This window comes from Felis catus, chromosome A3 (genome assembly GCF_018350175.1).
Source record: "Felis catus isolate Fca126 chromosome A3, F.catus_Fca126_mat1.0, whole genome shotgun sequence".
Lineage (NCBI taxonomy): Eukaryota > Metazoa > Chordata > Mammalia > Carnivora > Felidae > Felis > Felis catus.
The window spans coordinates 88,241,298-88,258,990 of record NC_058370.1 but is presented as its reverse complement, the minus strand read 5'-3'; the positions used below and the strand labels follow the sequence as shown (position 1 = coordinate 88,258,990).

General features: G+C 50.5%; 1 protein-coding gene across 24 annotated transcripts in view; it reads right to left on the bottom strand.

The window, feature by feature from the left end:
- Nucleotides 1–992: 992 nt before the first annotated feature.
- DYSF (dysferlin) overlaps nt 993–17,693 on the bottom strand; it is a 226,014-nt gene continuing 209,313 nt past the window's right edge. For 22 of the 24 annotated variants that reach the window (XM_045054361.1, XM_045054369.1, XM_003984110.6 and 19 more), the window contains 7 exons: nt 17,526–17,621; nt 17,036–17,177; nt 13,125–13,224; nt 8,317–8,495; nt 6,619–6,728; nt 5,137–5,284; nt 993–1,274 (listed from right to left, as the gene is read on the bottom strand). In XM_045054361.1, coding sequence (XP_044910296.1) covers nt 1,236–1,274; nt 5,137–5,284; nt 6,619–6,728; nt 8,317–8,495; nt 13,125–13,224; nt 17,036–17,177; nt 17,526–17,621 — 814 coding nt within the window. In that variant the 3' untranslated portion in view covers nt 993–1,235. Of the gene's footprint in view, nt 1,275–5,136; nt 5,285–6,618; nt 6,729–8,316; nt 8,496–13,123; nt 13,296–13,920; nt 14,234–17,035; nt 17,178–17,525; nt 17,622–17,693 lie in introns of those variants that run through there. The other 2 variants (XM_045054381.1, XR_006595661.1) reach the window with 2 other exon arrangements.

Here is a 17,693-nt window from a genome sequence, read left to right as displayed (position 1 = left end):
AATTAATGAGTGATTGACTCCTGCCTGAACTTTCAGAGCCTCCCTAGCTGGATGTTGAAGACTACTTCCAGCCTGAACCTCTCCTGAAGAGAGAATCACTCAGTGTTTGACATATAGTTCACCCAGAAGGGTCCAGGACATCAGCCCTGTGCCAATCAGGTGGGACAAGGCAGAGCCTCAGTCTGGGTCCCAGAGTGAAGAGCAATGAAGAGCCAAGTGCCCTGGAAGGATCACTGTGGGGCCTCAGCGCCCGGGCCAGGGGAGCAGGCTCACAGCAGGAAACAGGAGAAGCCCTCCTCGGTAACAGAAAGGGAGGCAGCCAGGCCAGCCGCTGTGCTCCAGAGTTCCAGCCCCTCAGGCGAGAGAGGCAGAGGCCTCTACTTTGGAAACACAATGTTTTCAAGCGCTTTGCTTTTTCTCTAAGTGTGTTTCTGCTGCCCCCATAGATGAAGCCTGATTCCTGCAGGAGACGACAGACACGCAGCTTCGGACCACAAGAAAAAGGTGTGTTTGTGCAGACCCGATCTCTTAAGCAGAGTACGGAAGCAGAGGGACGGAGTCCCAAGAAATCCCAAATGTGTAAAAGATAAGGTCACAGCTAAAGGTCCAGGAGCCCTCCCTACCTGGAGAGTTTCTGACCCAACCCTTTCCACGGTGACCCACTTGTATAAAGTGCATCCTCTTCCAGGGCGTGGTCAAAGAAACTAGAAGGTACAGGTAACGGCCCACCTAAGCAGAGCACAACCTGGGAAAGGAGGAGGAGAAGCCTCAGTGAGGACGGGCAGGGGGCAAGGGGAAAGTCCTGGAGAACCAGAACAGCAAGCCTCAAAACTCACCCGCCTCCGACCAGTCTTGTCAAAGGATAAAGCTCCACTCAGAATGCAGAGCCAGAGATGGCCCACACCCCACTCACACCCCGCCCACCCAGACACATCCTCTACATGGTCACACCTCATTCAGCGACTACAGGGACACACATGCCAACATGGCCCTGTGGTTCAAACTGTTTTATACTGAAATACATATGGGCTGATCCCAAAAGGGCTGGGTTGAGGGGAAAAAAGAAATGATGAAGGTGGGGTGGGGGGTGGTGATCCCAGGGCTCGATGTCACCAATGCTTGCAGCACGTGCCAGTCTGTCTGTCTGTCTCCGCTGGCAGGCCGGCCAGGCCTAGAGTTCTGGAGGAGCTCAGCTAAGCTGGGTGGATAAGGCAGCCAGTCCTGGGCCAGAGTCCTCAGCTGAAGGGCTTCACCAGCTTCATGGCAGCATAGTTCTGGAGGGAGGGAAGAAGCAGGGACATGTGACAACAGCTGCCAGAGGGGCCAGAGCTGGGAAAGGAGGCTCACCGACTCAACCACCTGCCTATGCCTTACCCTCACCACCCCCCATGCCACACTCAGCTCAACACCCCACCTCCTGGCCCTCTGGCCAATCACACAAGCCCATCCCCCTCCAAAATTCTGCTTGCACCCTCCAACCTGCGGCCGCAGCTCCCCAAATTGCTGTCTTCTCCCCCACCAACCCCAGGCCCACTCCCACGTTCTAACCACCTGTCAAAAAGATTCTGATCATCCAGGGCCTGGTCAGGGCAGGCCTGCCCTGGCCTCTTCCATCAGACAGGTGGCCTGAAGGCATGGCCATAATTCTCCCCATCCCCCTCCCATACACCCCCGACACGGGAACCCACACGGGCTCATTGGCCACCACACTTCTGTCCAGAAAACAGAGAAAGAGGGTTGGGGGTGGGGTGTATGGGGACAATCTACCATGCAGGTCAGCACCAGAGATGGGTCACCCCTGATTAAGCCCTGCCTGATGTAGGACTGACAGGAATCTCCCCTCCCCACTCCTCCCCCCAAAAAACCATGAAAACACATACAACACAACACAAGACTCCTAATTGGGACAGTATGTTCCCCAGCGCCGGCCCGGGAAAGCCAACTCTGGAAACAAAGCCGCCGCTCCTTCCCCGCCAGATCGCCTCCTGCCTCCCTACGCTGGCCCTGCTCCCGGCTGGCTCGGGGGGGGGGGGGGGGGTGAGGGAGGTGGAGCTGGTAGGAATCAGAAAGGCTGCCCTCCGTGTCCCCCTCCCAGGGCAATTTCCAAGAGCGTGGGAAGTTAGGCCAATTGGAGGAGAGCAGCGGTGGCTTTGGGCCCCTCTCTACCAGGCCCTCTGCCCCCAAGGCCTAAAGGCCAGGTGAGGGTCTGGGACCCACCAGCTGATTGAGCGACTTGGCTGGAGGAAAGCAGGATTTACCCAGGTGGTAGACCTACAGACAAAAACAGTGTGCAGCCTCAGGCCTAGGCTGCCCAGACCCCTCACCTAGGATCTGACCCTCACAGAGGGTCAGAGTTGGTATTTTAAAGAGGGCAATTTCCAGCAGGGCTCAAGGAGAGTGAGGCCATAGCTGGGGGACGAGACCGGGGAGGGGCTCTGACCAGGGCTACTGGCCAAAGTGCTCCTCTGCTCCTGCCCACAGGGCCTGGGGCTAAGGCTGCCCCAGAGATGAGGAAGGACCACAGGCTGACACTGACACTCTCCCTCTCCTGGCCAGGTAGTAGGCCTTCTTTCCCCAGGCCCCTGAAGTGCCACCCAAGTGCCTGGCAGGACAGGGCCCAGCTGGCCAGGGGCTGGAGCTATTCACACAATGGGCAGCGGTGACACTTTGGACTCGCCCCTGCTGGATTGACGTGCAGCACCCTCAGAGAAGGCAAAAGAGCTCCCCTAAGCACAGTGCTGTCACAGCAGGACAGAGCAGTCCTAGCCCAGCCTCCTCCTCATGAAGAGAGACTTGCCAAAGCCAAAGTCACACAGGAAGTCACTGGCAGAGCCAAAATCTAGCCAACATCTGACTCTAGGCACAGAGCTCTGTCCTGCACAGCAGTGAGTCACAAACCTCAGTATGTCCAGGGCAGATTCCCCTCCGCAGACCCAGGGCCAGTCCAGGCCTCTGCATTTCTAACCAGCTCCCTGGAGCTGTTGCTCCTCCTCAGACCACCTCCTTGAGGAGCAGGGGTCTGCACCAGCTCTCCTTTGCCTGAACTCCCCTGGCCTGAGCCTCAGGATAGAGGTACCTGAACAGTACCCTGTCCCTCGTTCACGGGCTTCATTGTGTCTCCCGGAGAGCCACAGAGCTCCCCAGCAGCACAGAGCTCATCGCCTTCTCCTTCATCCCCACAACACTCCCTCACCTCCTGGACACACACCCTGTGCTTAGTGAGGTCTTCACCTGAACTGGGTGGCATCCGGATATACCCAAAACGAAAGGAAGTGAGCCTGAGGACAGGTGGGCAAGAGGAACCATGCCTCCCTGACTTGGCAACCTGGGCCTGCCCAAATAGGGGGAAAACACTGAGGCAGAGTCCTGGGCCTGACTCCTGATGCCAGGCCACCACATTCGCATGTGCCCTTCCATGGTCTGTGATTTTGTGATTTTGTCTTCCTTTGCTTCAAAAGGGCCCCCAAAACTGCACATGTTTCAGGGCCCTACAGCCTGGACCCTCCCCTAGACCACGGCCATATTTAGCCAATTGGCCATGACTCTTCCTGGAACACGTTTCAGCCTGGTGCTCCAGGTGAGCACAGCCAGCTTAGAGGGCCTGGCCTGCAGCCCGACACATCAGCCATTCTGGCTCTAGACCCTTCTTTGTCACTTATGGCCCAGAGAGTAGAGGAAGCCTGGACGTCCAGACTAGACAAAACCCCTGCTATTCCTCACAGTCCATGATATTAGGAACTGAAGCAGATGGCTTTGTGGTTTTAACTGTCTTCTTGGAGGAGGTGTGTGCTGCTCATGTAAGGCCTCGCCAACCACAGAGGGAGAGAGCTCTCCATTCTCCTTCTCCTCCTAGAGGATTCACAAAGCAAAGAGCACATAGACAAGTAATTCCCAGAGCAGACTGCCCACTGTGGGGACAGTGCCCTTGGCTGGCAGCTTGGTGCTGACCAGGACTGAGGTGCATGGTGGCTGGCACTGTGGACTCGGAGCTGTCTACAGATTGCTGTGCAGACCTGAGCCAGTCCCTTCCCTTCACTGGCTGTCTGTTTCTTTGCATTAGAATCAGGGTGACATGGGGTTGATTATGCCATTCTCTCTACTTTTATATCAGTTTGAAATTTTCATATGAGAATTTTTTTTTAATTTAAAGAACATTAAAAATCAGGAATTAGCTAGGGGCACCTGGCTGGCTCAGTCGGTTTAGTGTCCTACTTCGGCTCGGGTCATGATCTTGCAGTTTGTGAGTTCGAGCCCCACTTCGGGCTCTGTGCTGGCAGCTCAGCGCCTGGAGCCTACTTTGGGTTCCGTGTCTCCCTCTCTCTCTCTGCCCATCCCTCACTAGTACTGTCTCTTTCTCTCTCAAAAATAAATAAAAACATTAAAAAAAATCAGGAATTAGCCTGAGAACACTTCAAGGTCTGACGTTCCAGAGACACAGTGGGATGGGGGGGCTGGAGCATCTTTGGGGCTCCCCTGATGAGCTGTGAGGTTGGGGAGTACAGACAGGGAACACAGCCCCTGATACTCCTCTCTGGAAGGGGCCCAGTGAAGCTGGGGGCACATCAGCCTCACAAGAGTGGCCCCTGCAGCTCTTTGCCAAGCATCAGCTGGCTTCTTACCAGTGCCACCAACGTTTCCCTGGTGAGAAGCTCCTGGGCCAGCCTCCTGCCAGCCCACACCTTCTCCCAAACCCAGCTCCCGGCAGGAGGCAGGACACACTCTATCAAGGTCCTCAGGTGGACACTAAGAGCCTCTCCCAGCCCTAGGGCCTCCCTTCCTCTGGACCTCAGCAGGTGCCATTCTTACAAACAGAGTGGCCTTCACCTTTGCCCTGCCATCCACATACCCACTTACACACACTCCTTCAACAAGGTTCCCCTGCCCACCCCTGCCCAAGGTGCCTCACCTTCTGCCAACATTGACTACAGATTCTACGGGCTTGCTTAGGACAGCTGTATCTCCCCATTGAGGGCAAAAACTCAGTTTCTCTCACTGGACTAAGAGAAGGACTTTGTCCCAAGGGTAGGACTTTGTCTCTACCAGATTGAGGACTCCCCAGAATAGGGGCTATGTGTCCCTTATCAGGCCAGGGGCTCCTCCAAGGCAGTGTCTGGCCCTCCCCTGAGGCCCACTCACCGGGAAGGCATAGACGAAGATGCCCAGGAACAGCAGTAGGATGAAGAGAATGATGAAGAGAATAATGGCACACCGGAAGCGCCGCCATAGGATGAACTTCATAGTCTTGTACGGAGAGGTGAACCAGAGGAAGGAGGTATCAGGGCGCCTGGAAGGAAGACCCAAGAGGTCAGCAGGGCACCCCCCTACCAAGGCTGCCTTCTCCAAACCCTGCTCCCAGATCACCCTGGCCCTCCACCATTGGTCCCCAGAACCCACCCAGCCTCAGGGCCCCTAGCCCTCTGAGCCTTTGTCACAGCATGAGCCTCCCCATGCTCCCCTCCTCTTCTTGGTGCCGCCAAGCCCTATGCACCCTCAGAGACCCAGTTCTCAGCCACCAGCTCCCCTTCCTGACCCGGAACTTAATCACAGACTAGAGATTTGGGAGCCGGGCAGAGCCTCAAAGGGCTGCCGCATTAGGTGAGCTATAGCCCAGTGAGCCCCAGCTAAGCCAAACTACCTGCCTAGATGCACATGGCTGGTCCATGGTCAGGGAAGGATGGTGGGACATGAACCCAGAAAGCTGATTTTCTCTCACTCACAGCCAAGAGCCTCAACACCTTCCCCTAGGTCATTGTCCAACTTAAAGAGCATGCAAGATGCTGTGTCTCAATACTGGCTGTTTTAACATCACAGTGCATACCACAGGGTGTACCAGGTCTCTCTCGCTTTCCACCCAGATCCCAACATCCTAGGGCAGGGACACCTCCCACAGCTCTGCCGGCCCCATGGACTAGGGATAGCACCGAAATCAAGTGGTCCATCTGTGCCTAGTCTGACCTGAGCTGGGCTGTGGGGAGGGACCCAGCAAATGCAGCTGTCTCCACTGCCCCCACAGCCGTCCTCCTGCCCCTAATAACCGCTTTCGAGCCTTCCACATCCACTGGGTTGGTCTACATCCTTAGGGGCCTATGAAGTAGGGAAGGCAGGGACTCACAGATGAGAAAATTAAGACTGAAAGGCCATTTGAAAGCCACATTGACATCACAGGTGAGCCACAGAAGGCAGCTTGGTCAAGGTAAAAACCTTGATTGGGCTCCAGAGCCAATCAGAACAGGTGTGAGAATTTTAGCTTCACCACTTTCCTAGTGTAATGACCGCTATTTAACTTTGTCAACATGATTTCCTCATCTATAAGATGGGAATAGTAACAACCCAGCAGGGAAGGTTCCATTCTACGCCATATACATACCATGTGACCGCATGCTCGGCACACAACCAACAGCTACCCAACAGTCTCTGCTTCCTGAAAGAGCTGAGGAGCCTGGTGTGCCCTTGAATAATGCCTGTCATCTGCCCCTAACTTACCGTGTGGCTTGAGACAAGTCACGCCCCGCTCTGAGCCATGTGGGCCTTGTGACCTCTGCATGGCTATGCAGTGGTTGTCTCCTGGACCACACCTCCCAGCCCCGTGGCCATCAGGGGTAAGGAGTGGGCACTAACCTTGGGTCCTCAAGCTTAGGGTTCATGTTGGGTTCATCCCGGCCCTGGCCAGCAGGCCGCTCCTCATGCTCATTCTCTGCTACGATCTCCAAGGTCATTTCCAGTTTGCCCTGAGGAGACAGAAGGGACCTGGTCAGGGGCACAAAGGCTCTGCCCCATGGCTTGGAGAGGAACCTGGCCAGAACAGACATAAGAGCCACTGTATTATTTTAAAAAAGAGAGAAGAAAGAAAGAAAGAAAGAAAGAAAGAAAGAAAGAAAGAAAGAAAGAAAGAAAGAAAGAAAGAAAGAAAGAAAGAAAGAAAGAAAGAAAGAAAGAAAGAAAGAAAGAGAAAGGAAGGAAGGAAGGAAGGAAGGAAGGAAGGAAGGAAGGAAGGAAGGAAGGAAGGAAGGAAGGAAGGAAAATGATATAGGGTTGATCTGATCACAAAAGCGCTACTGCTCCTTGCAGAACATTTAGAAACTACAGAAATGTATAAAGGAGAACATCACCCATACTTCCACTATGTGGAGATAAGCACCGTTCGTATTTTTATGCATCACAACTATTTTCCTCTGCAAGTATATGAAATACCTCACTGTGTATATAGAGTTCTAGAGCTTGCTTCTTTCACTTAGAAATATATTATGTTTCACTATATAATTATATATTCTTTAAAGTTTGCTTTTTAATGGCTATAAAAACATTCTATGGGATGGTTGACCACAATTTATTTAGTAAACCACTTATTTTGGTTCATTTAGGTTGTTTCCAACTCTTTGATGTTATAAATAATGCTGCAAGAAAACACCCCAGAGCCTACATTTTTAATTGTGTCTGTTTATTTCTTTAGGAGAGATTTTTAAAAGTGGGATGACAGAGTCCAAGGGCATAAATATTGTTAAATCCCTGGCTATATATTACCAAATTGCTTCCCTAAATGGTAAAACCATTAGCCCTCCCAGCAGAAGTAAATGAGGGGTCTGTCTCTGCGTCTTCACTAGCAATGAGCATTTAGATTTTTTAAATGTCTAATTTAATAGGCAAAAAAATGTTTTCACATTTAAAATTATTCCTTTAACTACTAGGGGGAAATGAACCCTTTTTTTTTAAATGTTTAATGGCCATTTATACTTCTTTTGTGTACTATCTACGTATGCATGCCCTTTGCTCATTTTTCTTTTGAGGTGCTAATATTTCTTAATAAGTGTTCCAATTCCTTCTTCAACAAGAGTATTTTATTTCAAGGTCCACTTTAGAGGTTGGCTGGCTGCCTGTGGTTTCTCGGTAAGCTGTCAGGGATTCACTTCCTCTCCAGAGGAAGGACTGTTCTCCAGGGTGTCACAGCATCCCTGAGCAGACCTCTGGGCCAGGAGAGTAGTACAAGGATGGTCCCTGGTAGAATCCTGCTCAAATGGGAGAGGCACTCCCTTGGTTCTCCACAGGATGCCCAGGCCACAGGGGAACCCAGGACACAGATCCCCAGACACCAAAGAGCAGAGTATAAATTAGACAGGATCTGCAGGAGGTAAGGGTATCTTTCCATTTAAATAGGCTTCCTGGGATGCAAGCCTCAAGGAGAGGAAGGCTGGGAACTGGAAGAGAAGAGGGACAGTGCCTCGAAAGACGGAGAGAGGCAGAGCAACACGTATGTGCCCAGTGATATCTACAGAGGAAGCTACTTGGGCACCTGCCCTAAGCCGGAGGGAGCCGACTTACCGCCAGGATCTTCTTCTCGCCCTCTTCTGCCACACAGGGCCACCAGCCCTTCACAGTTTTCTGTTCAAAAAGGGACACAAACCACTCTGGGTGGAAGGTGCCATCCAGCTGGTCCAAGGAGCATTTCTCAGCTGTCTTGGCAGGTTTGGGCATGTGGTTGAGGTCCAGCTGCAAGGAGCCTGAAGCAGAGAGAGGTTCTTTGGCCAACGGTTTCTCAATCACTGCCAGCCTAGGGCTCCCCTGGGGCTGGGCAGTTTCAAGAAAAACTGCCACCTCCTTCATTTTGATCCATGGGCTTAGCCACGGGTCGCATCCCACAAACTCTCCATTTCCCCACCCATTGCCTCTCATTCCACATACACAGCTTCCCATTCAACTACTCACATATCCATATGCTCATTAATCCACCCTTACTGGTTCACCCTTTACGGGGCTTCCCACATGCTCCATTTCAGCTTACATTGCACAGATCCATTCATTCACCCATTGTCTCTATCCATCCATCCATCCATCCATCCATCGATCTTTTAAATTGCTTTTATTGTGGTAAAATATATATAAAGTTTGTCACTTTAGCCATTTTTCAATGTATGACGGAATGGTGTTAATCACATTCACAACATCGTGCAACCAATCACTACTTATTTCTAAAACTTTTTCGTTCTCCCAAACAGAAACTTCGTACCCATTAAGCAATATCTCCCCATACTCCCCTCCTCTCGGCCCCTGATATTCTCTAATCTCCTTTTTGTCTCTATGAATTTGCCTATTCTAGATACTTCATGTAAGTCGGATCATAAAATATTGGTCCTTTTGTGTCTGGCCTATTTCACGTAGCAGGCTTTCCAGGTTCATCCATGTCGAAGTATGTTCTAGTACTTCATTCCTTTTTATAGCTGAACAGTGTTCCATGGCGTGGATGGACCACACTCAGTTTATCCATTCGTCTGTCAGTGGGACCCTTGGGTTGTTTCCACCTTTGGCTGTTGTGAATAGAGCTGCTCTGAACTTTGGCATTCAAGTGCCTCAGTCTGGGTTTTCAATTTTGGGGGGGTATATAACTAGGAATAGAATTGCTAGGTCATACGGTAATCTCTGTGTTTGGTTTTTTGAGGACCTGTCAAACTGTTTTCCACAGCAGCTGCACCATTGTACATTCACACCAGCATGTCTGAGCCTTTCCAATTTCTCCACATCCTCTCCAACACTTGTTGTTTTCCACTTTTCGTTTGTGTTTTTTTATAGCCGTCCTGGTAGATGTGAAGTGGTATCTCACTGCGGTTCATCCATCAGTTTTTTCACCTGCCAACTGACTTATCCAAGCTTCTTTACTCATCTTCCTATACTGTTTATCTATTATTTTAATCCATCAGCTCCCCGTATAGCTCCATCTGTTTGGTTACACCATATGAAAATGGTATTCAACCATCTTTGACCTATAAAAGCAGCAATTTCATGTGGTTTCACCTAATCCAATCACAACAACACAGATGAAGTCAATGGGATTGGAGCATAAATTGCTGAAGGGATTAAGTGAGAGGCAAATCTAAAAAATGTTTTCTGAGGCCAAATTAAAGAAATTCTTGAATACCATGCAAAACAGATTAGGACTTTTCAGTGTGGAATGTTCAGTTATTGTAAGTATCCACTGATTGGATCTATTGTTCTAGTTTTCTTTCTTTCCACTCATCCACTTATCCCTCCACCCACCCATCTGCTTTGATCTATCTCCATCCCTCTATAGTTACCATTTGTTGAGCATTACATCTACCCATTAATCAGGCTATTATTCTATCCATTCATTTGTTCAATTCTGTATCAGCGTTCATATATCTATCAACCCACCCACATGTCTCTCCATCTTTCAAGCGTAGATGAATGTTTCCCATTTTAAATATTGTCCTAATATAATATTAAGAAAAATCAGGATATTAAACCATACGTGTGTGTGTGTGTGTATGCATACACGAAATTATCCCAGCATGATCCACATATGAGACTCTAAGGAATCACAGTATTATCTCTGGATGGTTAGATTATAGATCTTAGCTATTACTTTTTTTTCAAAGTAGCATTTTTAAAAAGCAAAATATGTAACTAGAAACACATTATGAAGGAGAAAAAAAGTGCTAGTTTTAATAGTTTTATTTTTATTTTTAAAAACAAAAGATGAGCCCATTTAGTTTTATTTGAACACCATTTTCTCATTCAGTAAAAATGCAGCTTTCTTTGTTTTTCTTTTTAAAATTAATTCTCTAAAGCCTCATCTCATAAAGGAAATATTGATAGAATGATGCCAAAAGAATTTTTAAGTCTGTAAGCAAAAAAGACTCCATAAAAAAATTAAAAAGCAGCTGAAAAACTAGGAGAAATTATTTGGAATGTGTCCTTACTATATAAAAAGCTCTGAAAATCAAAAATGAAAGATTAACAAGTTGAGCAATACCATGAAAAATAAAATCCCACCAGCAATATGGATAATAAATACATTTTAAAGTTCTACCTTACAAGTAATGAAGAAATGCAAGTAAAAAATTAAAACAAGGTGTTAGATTGGCAATTAAAAAAAATTTGGAGAAAATGGCAACCTTATCCAAAAAGGGCACAGGTGGGAGTAAAATGTAAACATAAAAATGTAAAAATATTCTGGAGAGCATTTGAACAAAGTATTTCCAAAATCACAAAATGTATAAAGACCCTAACAATCTACTTCTTACAGTTCGGGAAAAATATGTACAAAGCCTTCAGAGATGTGTGCTGGAGGGTGTCACTCACACTGTTAGATCTAAAGATGAGCTGAGTACCCACCAAGAAAAAATAGGCAGAAGAGGGTCCACCAACAGGCAGGAATTAAGCACGATGATGCAGATATAAATGTAGGCAGAAAACTGCCAACACAAAGGATGTTCTTGAAATATTAAGTTTTCCCCAAAAAACCAGGATATAAAGCATATGTGTGATAAAAACTCATTTTGCTCTCTCTATATGCCATGTATGATTACACATATGTATGTATAAATACACATATAACATATGTGTTTGCTTATATATGAAATAATATATGCCAAAATATTAGTGGAGGTTATCTCTGGGTAGAGAAATTTTAATACATAAGTAAAGGGAGACATTGTTGATCTACATTTTCTGTTTTTTTCTACAGGAATTATGTATGGCAGGAGAATCAATAAAATAATGGAAGTCCCATCGATGCCCTGATTTTGACAGGCTGACTCTTTTACAGTGAAGTTTTGCAAAAGTCCCCCCATCCTCTGAGGGCAGGTGACCAGGCCGGGAGTGACAGGGGTGGGGTGGGGAGTGGTGAAAGCAGCCCTCCTCTTCACCCCTGCTGGGGCTGCTCCTCAGAACGTCCCTGCGGGGGCCCAAGGGTTCAGCAAAGACCAACTCACCTTCCTGCAATCAAGGGCCACCCAAGAAGGGCTCCGGTGATCCATCCAAAGCTGCCCTGTTCCCAAGTGGCAGAGTGGAACAGGAACCCAGGACTGCCTTTCTCGCAAGGCTCACTTCTTTTTTTTTTTTTTTTAACATTTATTTATTTTTGAGACAGAGACAGAGCATGAACGGGGGAGGGTCAGAGAGAGGGGGAGACACAGAATCCGAAACAGGCTCCAGGCTCTGAGCTGTCAGCACAGAGCCCGACGCGGGGCTTGAACTGACGGACCGTGAGATCATGACCTGAGCCGAAGTCAGCCGCTTAACCGACTGAGCCACCCTGGCGCCCCTCACTTCTTTTTTTTAATTGAGTTAAAACTCACATAACATCAAATGTACCATTTTAACCATTTTTATGTGTAAAACTCGGTGGCTTTAGGATATTCAGAGTTGTACTGCCACCAGCACTAAGTCCAGAACATTGTCATCACTCCCAAAAGAAACCCCATCCCCATCGGCAGTCACCCTCAATCCCCTCCTCCCAATCCCTGGCAAGCACGAGGCTACTTGCTGTCTCTGGATTCGCCTACTGCAGACGATTCATATAAATGCAATCATACAATATTAGTCCTTTTGTGACTGGCTTCCTTTGCTTAGCATGTTTTCAGGGTTCATCCGTGTTATAGCATAGATCCGTATTTCATTTCTTTCTATGGCTGAATAATATCCAATTGTATGGCCAGACCACACTTTCCGGGTAACTCTTACGGTTGTGACAGGGCTGTTACTCACAGTCCCACCTGCTGGCCCGGTACAGCCATCCTCCTCGCCCCACATCTCACCCTGTCTTTACCACATCCTTCAGCCCAGCTCAGGTTTCTGCACTCTTCTCCCCCACCGGAATCCTGCCTGGGGGCTTGGAGGATGGAGCCGCGGTGGCTCATTCACTCATCACTCAGGCACAAGGGTGAAGACTGACTTGAGCCCCCCACTACTTGGGCCCAGTCTGCCCAGTCTAGACAGGGGTTGAGGTGGGGGCATCCTGTCAAGTGTGAGGCCAGACAGCCGGCGACAGCCAGCTCATGCTTGCGCCGCCTTCAAACCTGTGCTTTTCCTCTCTTCCTTACCTACCTGACTCATACCATCCAACGTAGCCCAGCGTTCAAGGCCACCTCTGCGGACAGGCAGCTCTGACCACTCAGGCACTGCTCTGTGTCACAGACTTTACTCAGCACCAGGGAGCAGTGACCCTGAGCAACCTGAGGACAGAAAGTAGGACCACTCCTCCTGCCAGCCTCCCAAGAGTGGCAAGCACACACACACACACACACACACACACACACACACACACACACACAACGGGGGTTCTGGGTCAACTCCCAATGTGCAGGATGGTGCTGACCAGAGACGGTGCTCACCTAGAAAGTCGTCAAAGGAGAACTTGTCATTGTCCCAGATCTGAAATATGACTTGTGCTGGGATTTTGCTCTCAGTCTTGTCCAGCCTCCAGAAAGCATCCTGGCCCCGAGGAGGAAGCAGGGAAGCAAGATTAGAGAGAAACAGTGGTCCCTTCCAGCCTGGAAGGCTTCCTAGAGGAGGCAGTGAATGGGACATCTCTTAGGGATTTGCCAGAACCAGATCTTGGTGGGAAGATTGCTAAGATCCCAGCCGACAGTATTCAAGGACCCAGGAAGGACCCATGCAGGCTGACTTCACACGAGGCGGCTCCTTTAAGTCTCCCGAGTCCACGGGCAGAGGCTTTGCTCCCATTTTACAGATGATGAAGTGCAGACTTGGAGAAGTTAAGAATTTGCCCAAGGTCTGACAGCTAATAATAATAATATTAATCTGCACTTCCTATGTGCCAGCCTTTTACCACTATGAGCTCATTTATCCTTCCAACAAGCTATATGGGACATGCTGCTGGCCTTACAGCTGTCAAAACCAGAGCAAGTAGCTTGCCTGAGTCACACTGCTAAGCATTGAGACGGGATTCAAACCCAGGCAGTCAGGTTCCAGTCCTGCTCTCGCCTCTAAATCCTGCTTTGCCCATGTGCTCTTAGGGACAGGGTTGGCTGGCTGGGAACCTGGGGCCCCCCACCCAACCCTTGCTGTCACCAGAAGGATCCCCCTGACACACTGGTGGAAGGAGCTGACACCAGGGGACGGTAACCCCAGCTCCTCCCTCAGCATGGCCACCCACCCCATCTTTACCTCCAAGAGCTTGCCCTGGAGCAAATCAAAAGCCCCAGGTGCTGGCAAGTTCACCACCTTCCTGCTCTTCCCACTCCACCTCCCTCAGACCACTCAGCCTGGACCAGTGTTATCCTGGGTTTCGTCCCACAGAGGCCTTGCAGAGCAGCTGAGGGGTAAAGACGGGCATGCTGAGGCCTGAGTTCACCCCTGAATCCAGCCATGCTTAACCCAAAGGACTGTCACTGGGGCTTTCCTGCTCCCGCTTGTCCTCTGTCCTCTTGCTGGAGCTTCTGCTGAGTGAGTGGCAAGGACAGGAAACATTGTGACGATCCTACAGGCAATGGACATAGGATCTTCAGACATCCTGAGTGCCGGGTCACAGTAGGGGCCTGGACAGAGTCCCGGGGGACAGACTATGGGGAGTCGGGGAGCACTTGCTGATACAGAGGCTTTGCCTGCCCCCGGGCGCCCTGTACACACAGGGTTGCACCAGCCAGGGCTCTGCCTGCTGTGTGGCCACCCCAGGTCACGTAGACCCATGGGGCTCCTGAACCAAAATCCATGCCCTGTGAGGAATGGTCACCTTGCAAAGCACACGACTGCAGCTTGGACTGCTGCCTGATTTGGTAAGGGGCTCAGGCCCCCAGCTGGCCCCTGTCTGGTGCCTCCCCTCTTCCGGGCCCCAGCCCTCCTGCAGGTGCCTCCCTTCTCTGGCGGGGCTTTTATGGCCAGCTCCGCAGGCCCGCCTGCACAGGCCGCCAGCATCCTCCATTCCTCCGGCCGGCCTGGTTTATGGGCTCAGTAATGAGCCAGAGGTTCAAACGGCCCCTGGTGGGAGCAGCTGGGCTGGGGCTCCAGCCTGGGGAATGGCCCCCCAGGTCCCAGGCGCTCATTACGCTCCCGGTCTGGGCCCTTTTACTAGCTGTTTATTTGCAGGGTGGGTGCCTGACGCGCAGGCAGGCCCCAGTGGGTGTGCTGGGCTCCAGGTGGGGAGCCAGGCCGGGGCAACCAGCGGTGGTTCAAAGCAGCCGGATGAAAGGAGACCTTGTGCTTTACGACAGTCTCGTCTGGTTAATGGGGTCCCCGGAGGGCCTGCCTGCCAGAGGCCCCGAACCCCTCGGCAGAGGGCTGGCTCTGCAGCAGAACTGGGGAGCCCAGAGGCTGTGCGGTACCTCCACATCGTCCCAACCCCAGACTCAGTCCTTCGGCCCAGGCCAGCTCATTGGTGCCTTGATATGGGCACAGCTCCACCTGCCTCCTGGGCCCCTTCCCCCACAAAGGGACCAGCTAGCTCTTCCTGGGTCAAGCCAGTTCCTCCCTCACTCTCCTGGTTGACTTCAGAGCCCCCTGGAGTCTGTTTCTCAACCTCCTCTTCTGACCTCCTCCACCCCTACCTCCAGCTACCCTCTCTTGGAGTATGGTACCCCCCAGAGTTCCATTCCTCTTGCTACCCTGGGGGCCTCTCCTGGACTCCCTGACCCCTCTTCCTTCTCTCTACCCCAGCAGCCCTGGTAGCCTTCTCGTTCTTCCAGGACTAGCCCAAGCCTATGGGTTGTGCCATGGTGGGTCAGCCCAATTCTCTCCTTCTTCCTCGCCAGTGCCTGTAATACCGAGATGAAACTCCATCATTGCCAGAATGGAGCCACCTCAGGTTCGTAACCAGCAACTCCAGCTGGGCCCTCAGAACTTCCAGGTAACTATCTCAGCATCACAATGAGCTCCCTCTCCCTCTCTCCCTCTCTCTCTCTCTGCTCCCTCCCTCTCTCAGCACAATGGCTACTTCAAGCCTTTTTCACCTGTCTCAAGTCACCTGCCTCAGTGCCAGGAGATGATCTCTCCTCTTACTTTGTAGCAAAAATAGAACCTCTGCTTCCTGTGACTCCTTGCCCATATCTCCACCTGTCACAATGAAGGGGGTGGTCCCACCTCCCATTTAAACAGGCCACTCTGCATCTCTCAGCCTCAGTTTCCCATCCACACCTGGCCCCTTGTATGCCATGCTGAGCACTGGAGATGGCATGCAGGATGCCTGAGCCCTCCCTTCCCCTTTCCTGGCCCCCACTCTCCCTCTGCCCACAGCAAAGAGAGGCAGCGTGTGTTTGATTTGGAGCTCTTCCCCAACAAATGCAGCATTTGCTTTGTTATGGAAACAACTTGTGCTAGACAAACACACTGAGCAAAGGCAAACGAGATTAAACCTACAAACAGGCTAGGCTTTCCTTGACGGCACAGAACCCAAGGCTGTTGCTAAATTCTGCCTGCTGGCAGGCACTATGCAGCAATCCCTGGGTGAAAGCATTCATTTAACCTTGTTTAACCCCCTTTGCTTTTCTGCGATGGTTTCAGAATGTTCCGTGGACCATTTTGGTTTCTCTAAAATGCAGATGATCCCGTGTGTCAGGCTGGGAAGGGGTCATGCGGAAAGGATGAAGTGAACAGAGCTAAAAAGACCTAAGCAGCACGTAAGAAGTACATTCTGTATTTCCCTCCTTTAAGTCACTCAAGCATTCAGGAAAGAAATTGGCATCACAGAAGCTTTGTGGCTTGAAGCCTTAAGCCACCTCAGGAAGGAAATCGGACCAGTGGAACCTCAACACCAGAGCGGCATTCATTTAGTTGAATAGAGAACACCTCAAGATGGATTGGTTCTAGGTGGGATGCAGGTGATCAGAAGCCCCAACAGGGGTGCCCCCTGCCTCCACTCAGCCCGTGCTCTGTGGACGCTCCCCAAGGGCAAGTGCAGTGCCACCAGAAAAGAGGCTGTGTGCCTCGGGATCTGCCTACTTTAGGAAAAATGAATTTGTTGCCCAGATAAGACCTAAATGGAGAGGTGCTGAGACACAGAACTTGAGGTCCCAGAACCCACCTCTGCCCTCTGGCTGATGCACCAGGTCCGCCAGGTGCCTTCAGCCTGCAGTGAGGTCAGGGAGGAGGGCAACGGCTTCCGGCCTAGAAGACCACAGCTGCTCCCAGTAACTTTCCAGCTTGGACAGTGATCACAAGCACCAGACACAGAAAGGTGGGGGACAAGGCAGCAGGAGGGACTTATGTAAGCAATCCCCAGTCCTATGGAGAACCCAATCCATAGGCAAAGCCCTGGACCAGCACCACGGCGGATGGGAACGATGCTCACCTTCTTAGAGACAGTGCAGACTTGCTCAGCTGGCAGGTAGTCAAAGGGGAAAATGAACCTCCAGTTAAAGTTGCCTTCACCTCCCAGGGAGCGATAATGCACATCTGTCTTTTGCTTGTGTTCTTCAAAGCCAACCATCCAACTAGACAATGTTTTAGAGAACATTTCTAATTAAGGCTTCCACCACACTCTGCATCCTCAACTTAGGCAGTTAAGAAAGTAAATGAACTTGGTAAAGGATAAAGCAAAAATAATTCCCAAGAAATCTCCATGAAGTACCAAATGTGCCATAAATTTTAAAGCCTTCCAACTTCTCTCTTGAGGGACATCCTCAAACTTTATACGTTCAACACAGAGATTTTTGCAAAAGAAGAAATATGGTAGGAAAACAACTCTGCAAGGGCAGAGACCACCCTCTTTCCACCACCCCAGAGGGAGCAGGGCAGCACCATGGGGCCAGGGACAGGCAGGAAGGGGCATGACTCCCCACCCTTTCACGTAAATATCGCTCATCTTCTCCCCCGTGATGCTGAGGTCGTCCAGGATCACGTCCTTTGTGTTCCAGATAATACAGCGCAGGAAAAACCTGTGGAGAAGAATGGCTCAAGTCCACACGGGGTTCCCACCAAAGGGTGTGCAGTCCTTGACTGAGAAGCCA